General features: G+C 38.4%; 1 protein-coding gene across 2 annotated transcripts in view; it reads right to left on the reverse strand.

Moving 5' to 3' along the window:
* CEP128 (centrosomal protein 128) overlaps window positions 1-14,228 on the reverse strand; it is a gene marked incomplete at its 5' end in the record, with an annotated part of 311,478 nt that overhangs the window by 191,390 nt on the left and 105,860 nt on the right. For both annotated transcript variants that reach the window (XM_080914797.1, XM_080914796.1), the window contains one exon: window positions 11,728-11,787. In XM_080914797.1, the coding sequence (XP_080770923.1) occupies window positions 11,728-11,787 (60 nt within the window). The remainder of the gene's footprint in view (window positions 1-11,727; window positions 11,788-14,228) is intronic.

Here is a 14,228-nt window from a genome sequence, read left to right on the forward strand (position 1 = left end):
CCCAGCTTTTTACATGGGTACTGGGGATCTGAACCCAGGTTCTCATGTTTGCACAATAAGCAATCCATTATTTAAACAACATACATACAAAAAAAAAATGTCACAGGGACTAGAGAAACAACGTTCAAATTAAACCTCCATGAATGAGATCAGACTTCAAGTACTTTCTATGCAGTCGGTGGGTCTGTCTTATATGGTTATTATTGAATAAATATAGAAGTCCCTGAGCTTCAGCTGGGCTGTGAAATCCATCTATGACTAAGGAAATTAATAAAGCCTGCCTTACTCTCTTATATCCCATTTAAAAAAAATATTCTTGTAAATAAAATAAAAAAAGTTTTACAAGACAGGAGACAAGGAAACATGATCAACTCCTAGTCAAAAAAAGAAAAAAAAGGAGCATTTTCACTGCAGCACTAGGATGGACACAGAGCTGGGCTGACATCATTATCCTTATTCCACAGACAAGGTAGGGGTTGCTGTTTTGAAAAGATTATGTCCAGTCAGAGGTGAGCACATATTGGAGACTGGATGTCGAGGAACAGTAACATAGCTGCAAGCAAACCAAGAGTATGGATGAGCTAAAACTTCCATATTTCCGATCTGATAGTTTCTCCAAACTCATAGTAAGGTATATAGAAGAATCAATGCTGATAGATGAGTTTCTAACTTACTCAAGTATGAAAACACAGAAGCAACAAAGCCTGGGGAAAGAGAAGTCAGTCACAGAATGGAAAATGAAGATCTTAAGCCAATGAGACTCAGAAGCAAAGAGAAAGGGTATAGAAAGATAAAGAGCTCTAGAAACCTAGGATAAAGACAAAGATTATGGCTCAGCAATGGATGTAGCTGAAGTTCTTAAAGGAGAAAACACTATCCAGTAAGATGGACTAAGAGACAATAAATAGTTGAAGATGTAGTGAACACAAAAATAAAGCAGAAAAATGACCTTTCAAAGACAGGAAGAAAAACCAAGAAGATATCAGGGGTGAAGCCCAAAAGCCAAATTACAAGATGGATATTATCAATGTGAAGGGCTATTTTTAAAAAAAGACTAAAAACTCTTTGTAATGTAAAAAGAAGATTCCATGACCAAAATAACTGTAGCTATTCCTTCTGGCGAAAATAGGACTGTAAAGCTGAGCGACTGTAAAGATGGTGACTGTTTCTACTATCGAGAGGTAGCAAGAAAGGGAAATCATGACTCGGATTTTATTCTTCTCATCTCTGCAGTGCCTGAATATTTAAACTAAGAATGCAATTAAAGTATGATGCAATAAAAGATATTCTACATAACATAGCTACTAATTCCATATATACAGAGTCGGAAAGGACTCTCATTAATTTACTAATGAACAGACTAAGAGACAGACTGCTTACACATACCCTGTAGTGGTCTATATTAAAACCAAAATCTGAATCTATACATAATACCTTTTAGTTTTAACTTCACAAAATCTTTTTACTGCTTCAAGCAAAGCATCTGAAAGCTTTGCTGAGCTTCAGAGCATTACTGGCAGGATGCAGTGGGAGAGAGAGAAGATTAAATCTACTTACTGGAAAGGATGGCCTGGGCAGCCAAGCCTTTCTGCTGTCTAATTGGTAGTTTAAGTACATACAATTTTATCTTTGTAAGGGATTTAGATCTTCAAGACTTCCTCCAAGAATGATATATCTTTACCTAAAATCTTCTATACAAAGGGATAATGACAAAATATTGACACTAACATGAATCATGGACCCCAAAGAATCTCAGAAAGGCAGCTAAGTGAAAAGTGAGATGTTTAAATCTAAAATGATACTGCTGATATATATGTGTATGTATATGTGTGTGCACATATATTTTAATGGAATTATGTAATGCTGGTGATGATGTGCCACACAAGCTCCATGCAAAAAAAAACAAAAACAAAAAATAAACAAACAAACAAGAAAAACAAAGAAAAACTAGTATCTCACATGGGAAAACTCCCCTCAAGTTGTTGCTTGGAGGAACACAATAGTCTCCCCAATTAACCTGTTTCCTTGCAAGGTAAGACCCAACTACACACACTTTGAGCACATGCACATGACTTGGAAGAACCAATCAGGAACTGACCTGAAAGACTCCTCTCTGAGAACAGGCTCTCAATGTATTGGAAGGTACTGAAGCAAGCAACCAAGGAAGAGAAGCAACTGGTAGTCCTACCCAGCTGAAAAGCATACGAGCCACAAATGACTAGACTGGCAAAATATCTCTAATAATACAATAGTAGCACTTTTATCTTAGGAATGGGTAATCAACCCCGTTACATTGTACTTCAGGCTTGCCCTACAAAGAGGAATTTGTGCCTGGTTCTGGATGAAAACCTAGTCAATATCCACAGCTTGAGAAGTCAGAAACCTGAAAGAAAAACCTACCCCTACTATTATTTTAAACCAATACAACTTTTAACTCCATTCTAAATATTTTCCTTTATAATCACATATAAATGTAGCTCTCATCCCTCATCAAAAAAGCTTCTTTATACAACAAATGGAGATTATTAAAGACATCTACTACTAATCAAACTGAAGAGAATACAGGAGTGTAGGGGTATCCAACCTCTACTGATAAATCTCCAATAAAACCTTTGCATAGGCCAGGACACTAGTAGCTATATGCCCCCTAAGGATGACAAGGGAAATACACCCATCAAATATCAACAATAGGGTTTCCTGAACAAGACCAGAATATTGAAACCTCCAGTTGAGATGTCAATGCGGACAGCAGAGACTCCATATGGTCTCAGACCAAGATATAAGTAGCCAGTGGCTGCTGAGAGAAAAAACATTTTCCTCCAGAGATGAGCCCAACAAAGCAATGCTGAATCTCAAGTGATTAATCACAGACATGGGTACATATGGTTAACATTAAATTGACACAGTAGGCTATATGTGAATATTTGTATGCACACACACATATATACACGTGCTTACACGCATGGCTTGCACACACATGTATACACACACACACACACACACACACACACACACACAGAGAGAGAGAGAGAGAGAGAGAGAGAGAGAGAGAGAGAGATGAGAGACGGGGTGGGGGAAGGGAGGGGGGAGGGAGGGAGGAAGAGAGGGAGGGGAAGAGGAGGGGGAGAGATATAATGAGAATAATGAAAACAGAGACTATGAGTGAGGTAAAGCACAGAAGGAGTTTAAGAGGAGTGATGCAGATAAAGTATTCATGTACAAAGCCTTCAAAATAAAAGACACATCCTAGCACACATTAATGACCATTCAAAAATAACATATTTAACAGTTGCATGCTACAAATTTGAACTACAAAACATATGCACAACAGAGGTGGGCTAAAGTCTGCCTGTGAGAGGCCAAGTAACTATACCCTTTATATAAAGTGTTAGTAGCTACAGCATAGCACTTTGAAGCTACAAACTCCTTTTTTTTTCAACTAGTGGGCATGTAACAAATTACTTAGTAGCATCATGGATTAGCCAACAAGCTTAAAAAATGGGACGTGGTACAAACAGCTTACTCTCATGGTCAAATCTCAAAATTAAATTTTCCAGAAACTGAACTATTTAAATTCTTTAATTACTGCCAAAGGAAATACAGTAAATATTAGTTCTCCAAGGATTAGCCCAAAATCTGGCATTACTCAAAATTATAGAAAAGTATTAAATATCAGAATATGAAATTGATTTATTAGCCTGATGGTGTAACTCCAATATCTTTTGACAGAAAATAAAATGAAATAACTTTATAAACAGGAGAAATTCCTATGTGGAGGATGGCATTTAAAGGGGCCAGAACTAAAGGAAGATGCACTAAAAAGTAAAGGAACCCAGGCTGATACAAGGTCTGGGTTCACAGGAGCCCACAAGCTATACAAAAGGCCTGTGAAAAATGAAAAACAGGACTCAGCTTTCCAAAAAGAAGGTTGCCTAGTCTAGGATCAAATCACTGTGAGGTAATGCAGGAACTGGTTTGATTGGTTTGCATCTGATGTGATGAAAGCAAAGAGTTACAGGAACCAAGTAGGAAACATGAGTAAGATAAGAGGGGAGGAATGCTCCATGCTCCTTAAGATGCACTACTCAATCCAGCTGCTGCTTCACTATTTTATCATTTTAAAGTATTTGGTACTTGAAAAACAACATGCCTTTCTAAGATCAACTCTTTTAAAAAAAGTGTAAGTGTAACATAAATGTCAAGTAACACTTTCCCTCCCGTGGTGTAAGCACCAGTTTTAATGTGACCAGGCCCAACATTCTTCTCAACCCCCGTGGCTTTGGAACACGAGGACAAGACCCAGGCTATATCAGACCATCTGACCTCCTAAGGGAAAAATTAATTCCACATTGTAACAACGCCTTTTTCACATCATTTTCAAGACTCACTCACTACCATTGTAAAAGATCCTCCATCCTCTTTTTACTCAATGACAGAATTGCAGACACAGAAACTCAGCCCAGGCTTCCCTTTCCTGGTCCATTCAAATCAGTCTCATCTCAGTGTCTGACCTCTGTTCCCTTCACTGAACAGTCACTGGCATTGCTAAATGGTGGTAATAGAGAAACAATGAATGTATCTAGTCCTGCTCAGTAAATTATGGTAAAAATAACAGTGTAACAAAAAAAAAATCATTCATGAAACAGCCATCTGTCAGGTTTCAGTTATAAATAAATTTTACCCTCTCAAAAGTCATGTATGCACTAAAGCAAAAGGCTAAACATGGCTGCATTTACAGAGCCCTGAGGGAGGTGATGAGAATCCCTGTGTAAGGGTAGGACCCTTACCCTTGAGACCTGGTGCCCCTGTAAGAGACCAAAACTCCTTCCCATAGGATGTGCACAGAACACAGATCAAGACGCAGACAGAAGATGCCTCCATAAGCCAGACAGCCAAAGCACCACCTTTATCTTGGAGTCACCTTTCCAAGTATGATAAAATGAATGCCAATTGTCAAGACAAGGAGTCAGTGTGGCATTTTGCTATGATAAGTCAAAGAGCTGACTGTAAGATGAGCAGTGACTTCAACAGGCTCCTGCGAAGGCTTTATCCTGCTGTCAAATAAAATTAAGATTTGGTTGTATTTAGAGGCTTCATACAAAGTGAATATAAATAGAGACTGTATTAATAATCCAAAACAAAATTAAAATTTATGGAAATTTAATCAACCAATAATCAATTATAAGAAATCATGTTTCTTAGATAAATATCCAGCATCTTCATTAAGCATCGTGGAAAAGTGGCTTGGAACCCAGGACTTTAACTGTTGCAAATTATAATTACGTGGCAAGGCTATTAATCATACAGCAGAAAGCTTTCTATTAGCCACTCACAGGAACATTTTACAGATTGCGTAATAGACTCATTTATTTAACAACGTCAACAAGCAGTGCTAAGTAAACCAACATAGGGAATTTGGAAATAAGGCAGTTTTTATCTCTGTCGTCTCGGCTCATAATTAGGAGGGAATATTCATAAGCAGCTACTGAACCTATCACAGGGATCATTCTATTCTGTGAGAGGCTGCTTCTGAGCCTTAACATAATATAGGAAAGGCACTAAGTAATGACTCAAAACTCAAAGCCAGAGAAAACAGAAAACTCACACAACAGATGACGGCCTCTGTAGTCAGCAATAACACTAGGACCCATAATTTCCCTGCTTTAACTACCATGCTTCCCTCATCAAAACTCTAAAAATAATTTTGAGGGAAAAAAATGCTTGCATAAGAACCAGGTGGGGGGGGGGGAGAAATGTCATTTTTTTTTAAGAATATACTAAGTCACCAAAATAAACTGAACCAGACCGTACAATTCAAATACAAGTCTAGTTAAAGGAATTTTTCATGTTTGTGTGGACTAAGGGTCAGACCCAGGGCCTCACACATGCTAGGCCAGTGCTCTGCCGCTAAGCCAATACCCTGCTATCTTTTACTTTTACTGTAAGACAGTCTCACTAAGTCCACCTTTAAATTACACTCTGATCCTCCTGTCTCAGCTTCCTAAGTAACTGGGATTATAGGCCGGTACCCCCAGACTCAGTGTAGGATTATAGTTTTTCAGCAATTGTTTCTTCAAATCTTACTTCTCAATCTGATCAGAAAGGAACAAGATCTCCAAAATAAGAGTATATTTTAAGATATAGATTATTTCCCTTAAACTGAATATCTCACATACAAATAAAGCATATTTCCAACAAAGAAACAAATATGAGGTATGATATTTTGTTTTTTATTGAGAGGATAGATAGAATATTAGATTATTATTCATATCCTAAACAAGAATAGACACAATCAATACGTTTCACAAAAAGAGGCAATATCCAAAAACGTGAAGTTTTGTTTGAATGTGTACCACAAATCTCACACAGAATAGAAAACATTCAGCAGAGTACACCAAGTCCTTATCAGTAACTCGAATGAAACTCAAAGCCAAAAACACCCCAGTTCTGTGATCTGCAACAGGAGCAGTTACACTGTCATCTCTCCTGCCACCCGAGCTGGACCTCATTAAGCAAGGGACTGTGCAGTGCTGAGCACAGGTCACACTATTAACACCAGAAGTGCAGCTCGCAGAAAGATCCCAAACACATCAACACGAGGACATTCCCCAATACTGAAGAAGTGGACGTCATGCTAGACAATCTTGAAGTTCAGAGCTCTGGATTAATGAAAGAAACACTTGTGAATTAAACTATGTGATGAAGGCTGGACATGATAACCTATGGCTATAATCCCAACAAAGGACATTTGAAATTCGATGTGTTTGCCACCCAGTCTTCTGCAATTTTGAAGCAGAGGAAATACTTTGAGGGGAAAAAAAATATACATATACATACATACATATATATATATATATATATATATATATATATTTATATATATATGTATATGTATATATAATTTCCAGTGCCATGAATTGTTTGGGATAAGAATTTACTGAGCACCTAGCGAGGCACCGTATAACGAGTGTGAAGAGTGTAGCAAGGAAACTAGACACAGAAAGATGCCCATGGGGCTACAGACGAGAGGAGTGAATGGGGACAACAGCCCGGAAGGATGCTACACTCTACCCTGAATTCATCTGTTACTATTAAAGAGATAATCAGCACTAGACTGCAGTGAGAATTTGGGTTTCTTTAAAAACCCAGTTATGTTATGTGAATGTATTTTTGTTTTAATCCCAGATGTGTGATATGGGGCTACTTTAGTGTGTTCACAGACATTAACGATAACTGTCTTGTGCTCTAGAAGGGGCATGTTTTTGCCATTTGCAGATAGTTTAATTCTGGTGAGTCTGGAGATAGAATAAATGCCAGAGCTTCCCTCCAAGGGGTTGGGGCACTCTGAAAAAGGAGGGAGATGTGTTCCGAGGAGGAGGAGGAGGAGGAGACTGCTCCCCTCACCCCTCACCCCTCACATACACTGCTCCTGGTTGTTGTTGTGGTGTGATGAGAAGTTGGAGATAGCCTCACAACAAAAACTGAAGTAGCCCTAGGGAACTATGTGCCCCTGATCATCAGGAATGGACTAAAGAGGTCTATGCCCTCTTTCCCCTCTAACCTTCTTTCTCTCCTACACAGTGTAGGGCGTTGGAAGGGGTTGGGGTGGAATAATAAAGGCTGCAATGGTGAGAGATCTCAGAACTCAATAAAACAGCTAAACAAAGCCACCCACACTGAACTCTGAGAACACGTAAGCACCAAGCAAGTATTCAGGACCCACCTTGTGCATGGTACTGGTTTTCCTTTTCTCCTGTCCTGAGAATGGAGCCTGGATCTAGAAGGGACAGTGATTCAAACGACCATGTGGCCCCGTGCTGTAGCACCAGCCTGCTCTAGATCTGAGATGTCATGCTAAGGTCTCATCAACCATGCTTTTCCATTCCCACCACTTACACCTCCACACCCTTGCTTCTCTTGAAGTTTATACTATGCAAAGAAATATTTAAAAATATGGATTCCACTATTAGCTAGTTTGCTATAGAGGACTCTGCCTACTCATTAATTTAGGTATAAATTCTTTCTTGCACTCTTCCATTTTGGCCTTAAAAAAAAAAAAGTACATCTTAGCCTCCATCACTTTCTGACAACAATCATTATTTGAATGTTATCGCCGAAATACGGCCCCATCTGTTTGTGCCTGTAAATCTCGGGACAATTTCCTTACATCAAACCCTCAGTCTGCCTCACTCGCCTCTAGTGGCTCTCCCTGATTTCCATCGTGCCCCCTCTAAGCTGGCTCTCACAACACTAGACAGTGGGATTCTATAATACAAACATGAGTACACCACTGCCTTTTTCAAGTTCCTTCCTGATTATTCATTAAATACTCATCTGAATCCGAGCTCTTGAAAATGGCGTAAGATGCCTTTCCCCATAAGCCTTTCCCCTCCCTGCCCTCTCAGATTCTACCCTGATCCAAGCATGTGGAGTCTGTTGGCAGCTCCTGTGTCCTCCCTGCATGCAGGTGCTTCTTATGTCACCTTTAGGAATCTCCAGAGACATCAGACCTCTGAAGAAGCCTCTGCAGATACTCAGCAAAGCTCGTACATATGATATTCTAAGTTTCTATATGTTCATCTACCCTTCCTAACAAAAAGGGATCCTCTGGGGCTTATTAATGTTGATGCCACAAAATATAGTATAGCTTCTGGGACATGATATTATTCTCTGTTAAGCGAAAGACACCACAGCCTCTACACGGCCTGCTAGAATTTACAGCAAAATCTATACAAACCACTTACCTGGCATTCTTTAATAGCTATCTCAATGTCCTTCCTATAAAGCCTTATCCTGATGCTCCATTGGTTATTTTATCTGCAAATCTGGGCTGACTCAGTTGGACTTCATGTTTATGACGTGCCACCACTGGCCACAAAGATAGTGATAAAACCCTGCCACACCCTGCTAGTTCTTCTACAGTTAACACTAACAAAAGAAATTCATTTAGTAGATTTATGAAAACAATTACCAAACGCCCTCTGAGGTCCTTCCAATACTGCACGATGTCAGAATGGGCTAGCTGAATAGAAATTCTGCTTTCCATATAGGTTTTGTCCCCTGATTTCAGATCTTATCACGAATACTTATAGAGCTGTCTAGTCATAGTTCACAGACATTACAGGATCGTAGCCCATTAATAACCTAAGCCATCTTTCTAAGAAATAGATTCAATTCCTCCCTAGTCAGTTGGTCAGCATGGCATTTTTATCACACCCTTTTACACTGTAGAGGGAACAGTTGTCTTGTGCAGTATTAAACCTGGTCTGATCAGAAGTTCAATCCCATTAAATGATAAGGAAAACTGCTCACGAGCTCCCAAATTAAAGAGCTATGATGAAGAGTCATCTCTGCTTCTCATAATTTAACTGAACCACAGCAGTGAAAGCTTTCTGTTAGGAAATGATAAAGATTTTAACTTGAAAGAAAATTCTAAATGCATTGCTCTTGTTGCCAGAACTGCAGAGTTAGGAAAAAGAAAAAGAGAAATGTTAAATTAATGCACAACACAAGTCCCCAGCCAAGGAATTCTGAGATACCAAAACACATACATTCTACATTTGCTATGCAAGAGGCAAAAACATGAATTTGCATCTATTTTTACCAAAAGTGGTTGAAAGGCACAAGATTGATGTTTTTGAAGAAGAGGGAGAATTTTATAGAGTAAGGTAAATTCTGTGTTTAGTCATAGTGTTTTCTTTCCTTACTCTCCTCCCTAAAATGCATGGCTGCCCTTCAGAAGTACGCATTGTCATGAAGCTGCTTCTCTCCAGCATCACTCAACACTCTCACTTCTTGCCACTGTTTTATCCATAGTCAACTGACTTCCACATGATTTTTATTTGTATGTGTATGAGTGTCTTGTGTTTTGTGCCTATGTGTATGTGTGTACACTACTTGTGTTCCTGGTGCCCCAAAAAAGCCAGAAAAGGGATTTAGAGCCCCTGTAACTGGAGTTACAGATGGGTGTGAGTCTCCATGTGAGTGCTAAGAACCAAACTCAGGTCTTCTAGAAAAGCACTCAGTGCTCTGAACTGCTAATCTATCCCTACAGCCTTTGCACAATTTTTATAAGACTAAATTTAAGTGTTGAGCCCTTGCAGAAGCTTATTACGACATGTTTGCAACATTATATCCTGCCATCTTACAGCACAAACATCCGTTACTTGTTAATTTTCCTAGGCTCCTTTGTCAATGGCTTCAAACAGCTATAACAACGTAACACTTCAAAGAATGCTTTGGAATCCATCCACACCTCAGTATTAGCCCTGAGACTACATGAGAGCCATAGTGAGTGACACAAAGGATTATACAAAACACAAATGTTGGCTCAATGAACAAAGACTCTGAATGACAGCACTGACAGTGGTAGGGCATTAATTTTAAGTCGACAGTAGGCACTACAATAATTCTTTACATGGAAGTGAGTTACTTTCCTCCTGTGACACTTCACTTCTCTCACGTCCTCAAATAAGTTTAATGGGAATGGGGAGTCTAGCCCATGGGCACATACACTGCATCAGGCCCTGGATTCAAGCCCAATAATCAATCAGCCAACAAACCAACAGATTTAGAAGGCTCTTCATATAATAAAGTAGCAAATTAGAAGTGTAACTAGACCACTTAATACTATAGGTGGCAGTTTTATTATGAAACTTAAATGAAATAAAAAGATTAAGATATGTGCATCTTGAAGAAAATTATTCTAAAAGAACTGAAGGTGCATAGGACTAATAATATTTCATATATTTTAATCAGTGAGTTTGCAAATTAACCTAACATAGAAAAGCAGTTGGTACATGTCATGGAGTAAAAAGTCATGGGAGAAATAGAAGAACAGTCGAGGGGCTGAGTGATAGATAGATCATGGGCATGTATAAAACATTCAGATAATAGGAAGGTTTACCATAGTGTAGAATTTACAAATAATAACAGAAATTACTGAAATTGAACTTTTGATAAAACTATCTATATAAATCATGACACATAAAAGTTATTTTTAAGACATAAAAGAGATCTTTCTAGTCTTCTAAACAACAACCCAGGGAGTAAAGGGATTTTCTTGGGACAAGGGGAGTCAGCAGGCTACAAGCTTACACAGAAGAATCAAGATGGATTTAATAAGTACGTATAAAATAAACATGAGTTATGGCTATTCTGGCCTTAAGACACCTCCAGAGACCAAACTAAATAAAAGTCAAAAGAATTTGTCTCTGTTACAACGTTGCTGGGGGGGGGGGGGAATGCTTCTTACATAAACCAAAGTAACTCTGCTCTGGTAAGCCAGTGTTACATCTTTATATGTTCAGTTATACAACAAAGTGTTTGGTTAATCTAGGCATGGGGATGTGTGCTCAGTGCTCAGGAGTTAGAGGTGGGTAGATCTCTGTGGGTTTCATAACAGCCTCCTTGACACATTTAATTCCACACCAGCAGAGGCCCTTACTCAAAAGAAACACAAAGCAAACAATAGATAGATAGATAGATAGATAGATAGATAGATAGATAGATAGATAGATAGATAGATAGATAGATATGATAGATGATACATAGATAGACAGATGATAAATAAGACAGACAGACAGATAAACAGTGAATGGCTGAGTGAATGATGGCTGGCTAAGTAGGCAGGTGGATGGGTAGGCAGGCAGAAAAACAGATAGGAGATATACAAAGCAAATATGATTTCTTTAATGTCATAAACATTAGGATTCCATGATGAAGTACCTTGCTTTCAGCTAACCATCGATGTGGGTCATAATGTATTTGAGGACCAGAGGTAAATACCTACAAAAAGAAAAAAGTATGTCAGAACTAGATTTTTTTCTCTGGCATGAACATATGTAACCAAAATTACTAAGCACAACATCCAAATAATTACTTTTTAACCGTAAGGATTTGAGGAGAGGAAGACAGAGGAAGACTGACTCAAGTGCACAGTCAATTTCTCAGCAGTTACTAAGTGCCTGCTATGCTTTATTTTCTTGGTGACAATAAGCAAGCCAGCTCACACACAGAGACAGATGATCCAGCTGTCTAGTGGCTCTCTCCCTGGTCTCTGGAGTTGAGTCCATTTCACCTGGTGCACAACCTTGATTAAAGCCTGCTTACTTCAACTGCCTCTTGGTGCTGGTGCATGTAATGTAGTCCACAGAGGTTTAGATGTGCCTACAGAGAAACTAAATTCTGTCTTGCTTGTCCATCTTTATACCTTGGGGTCCACTTTGTTGTATCAAAGACTGTGCAGAACAGACAACTCATCAAATAAATATATAAAATATTGCTTTATATTTCAATATACTCATAAAATTCTGTACTAAAATATTGCCTATATAAGCTGCCCTGATTGCCTTTATACTAACTCATTTACAAAATCTCAGAACATCTGGATTTGCCTTATTACTAAGCTAAACTGCACTCAAATGCTGATAGTGTCTTTATAATTGTAAACACAAATTGTATTATTCCTATTTCTGCAAATTCTATGCTACATGGGATATTTTTTCAGGATGTCTCAATGCTTTTTATCTGAAAATAATTCTTTATTCTCTAAGGAGATATCTCTGTATATCCTCAAATGCGTCCATATCTCCAGAGATGTCTGCATGTCACTTCTCTGTCAGAATAGCAATAGATTCTTTCTTCACCTACACTTAGTACATATTCAGTGTCCACCACATTCCATATACACAAGTGTCTTACACCCAGCTTGTCTCTCACTTTTTTCTTTAAGTCTAGCTCTATTCTCATGTATTGCTTTGTTTAGTTTCAGTTTGTCTTGTGTTTTGAAACAGGGTGTTGATATGTACCTGATTCCTCTGGAACTATGCAGACCTATCAAGAGGACGTGAGCCTTCGATGCCTCTGCTCCCATGCTTCCATTAAAAACCTGCACGACCACATGCAACTTTAACTCAAGGTTCAGGTACTCTACCTTGACAATCAGGCTTTTATTAATTGCCCAAATTCTCTATTTCCTCCTCTTTCAACAATGCACTGCGCTGCTAAAGATGTGTGAGCATCCATTTCACAAGTATTATATTTTCCTTTTCATAACTCACTTCATTAAATCTTTACTACCTCAATTAAACCTTCACCTTGAGTAATAATAAATATTTTGATATAAGAAATACAAGCAATGTTTGTGTTTTATGATTTGCTCCACGATTTTACAAATGACTTCATGTCTAAAAGAACATTTTCACCAGTTATAAATGGCAGAGCCATAGGCTATCAGTGCCATGGGAACAAGCTACCAGGTAACAAGCAAAGTATAAATCAAATACACAAGTGTTTCTATACTACCAGGTACAGAAAGCACCCTCAATGTAGAACAGTGATGGTATATCAAGTTGCCATCAATAGTAAACATCAAGGAACTCAACTCAAGAACACTGTAACAGACCTGTGCTGTGAAGGACGACAAAACAAGAACAGGCATGTACATCTAAACACAATAAAACACAGAATTATTTTCAGAGCCTGTTGAAAGGATAATTTGCTCCCTATAGAGAAACATAGTATGTTCCTGCCGGTGGAAAACTGAGGTTTTCCTACAGTTTCATGTAACAAGGCTTATTCTGCATCTTATAACATGATTTTCATATTTTGATTTTAATGCTTACAATGACTGAAATTAAATATTTAAGCATCAAGCAAGTGCTACATTGTTAATATACGTTCCTCTACATAAAATTAGGGTTTACAAGTTACACACACAGAGAAGCCTTGGCATTTATTAACAGCACTAGATAGGAAAAGGTAAGCCATCATATAACAGACACTGTAGTACCCACATGAATCAGCTTCCCACTTAACCCAACCATTCTCATCCTGACATCACAGCCTTCTCAGGACACTTGAACACTGCCTCAGAAGAAGGTAGAGGGAATTACAAATTATAAAATATCTACCTAGTCTGTTAGTTCTACCAATTGAAATATTTATATGAAAATTAAAGCCTCGGAAGCTTTCATTGAAACCGTAGAATTTTATTTTCATTTTCTTTTACACATCCTTAGAGAACGAGAAAGACAGGAAAAAAATCAGAAAGAGGGGGAAGAAACCTTAAAAGACCACTCTCTAGTGGAGGAGAAAAGAATAATCAAGCTCCTAAAACCAGCTATGCACAACACACTGTCTGAGTCTGGTCATGTCGTGGCTAAATTTAACACTTCGTCCTACTATGTTAGGGGTCTGTCAAGTAGAATACAGCAGACCAAAGTCTA

The sequence above is a fragment of the Micromys minutus genome (genome assembly GCF_963924665.1).
Source record: "Micromys minutus genome assembly, chromosome: 1".
Lineage (NCBI taxonomy): Eukaryota > Metazoa > Chordata > Mammalia > Rodentia > Muridae > Micromys > Micromys minutus.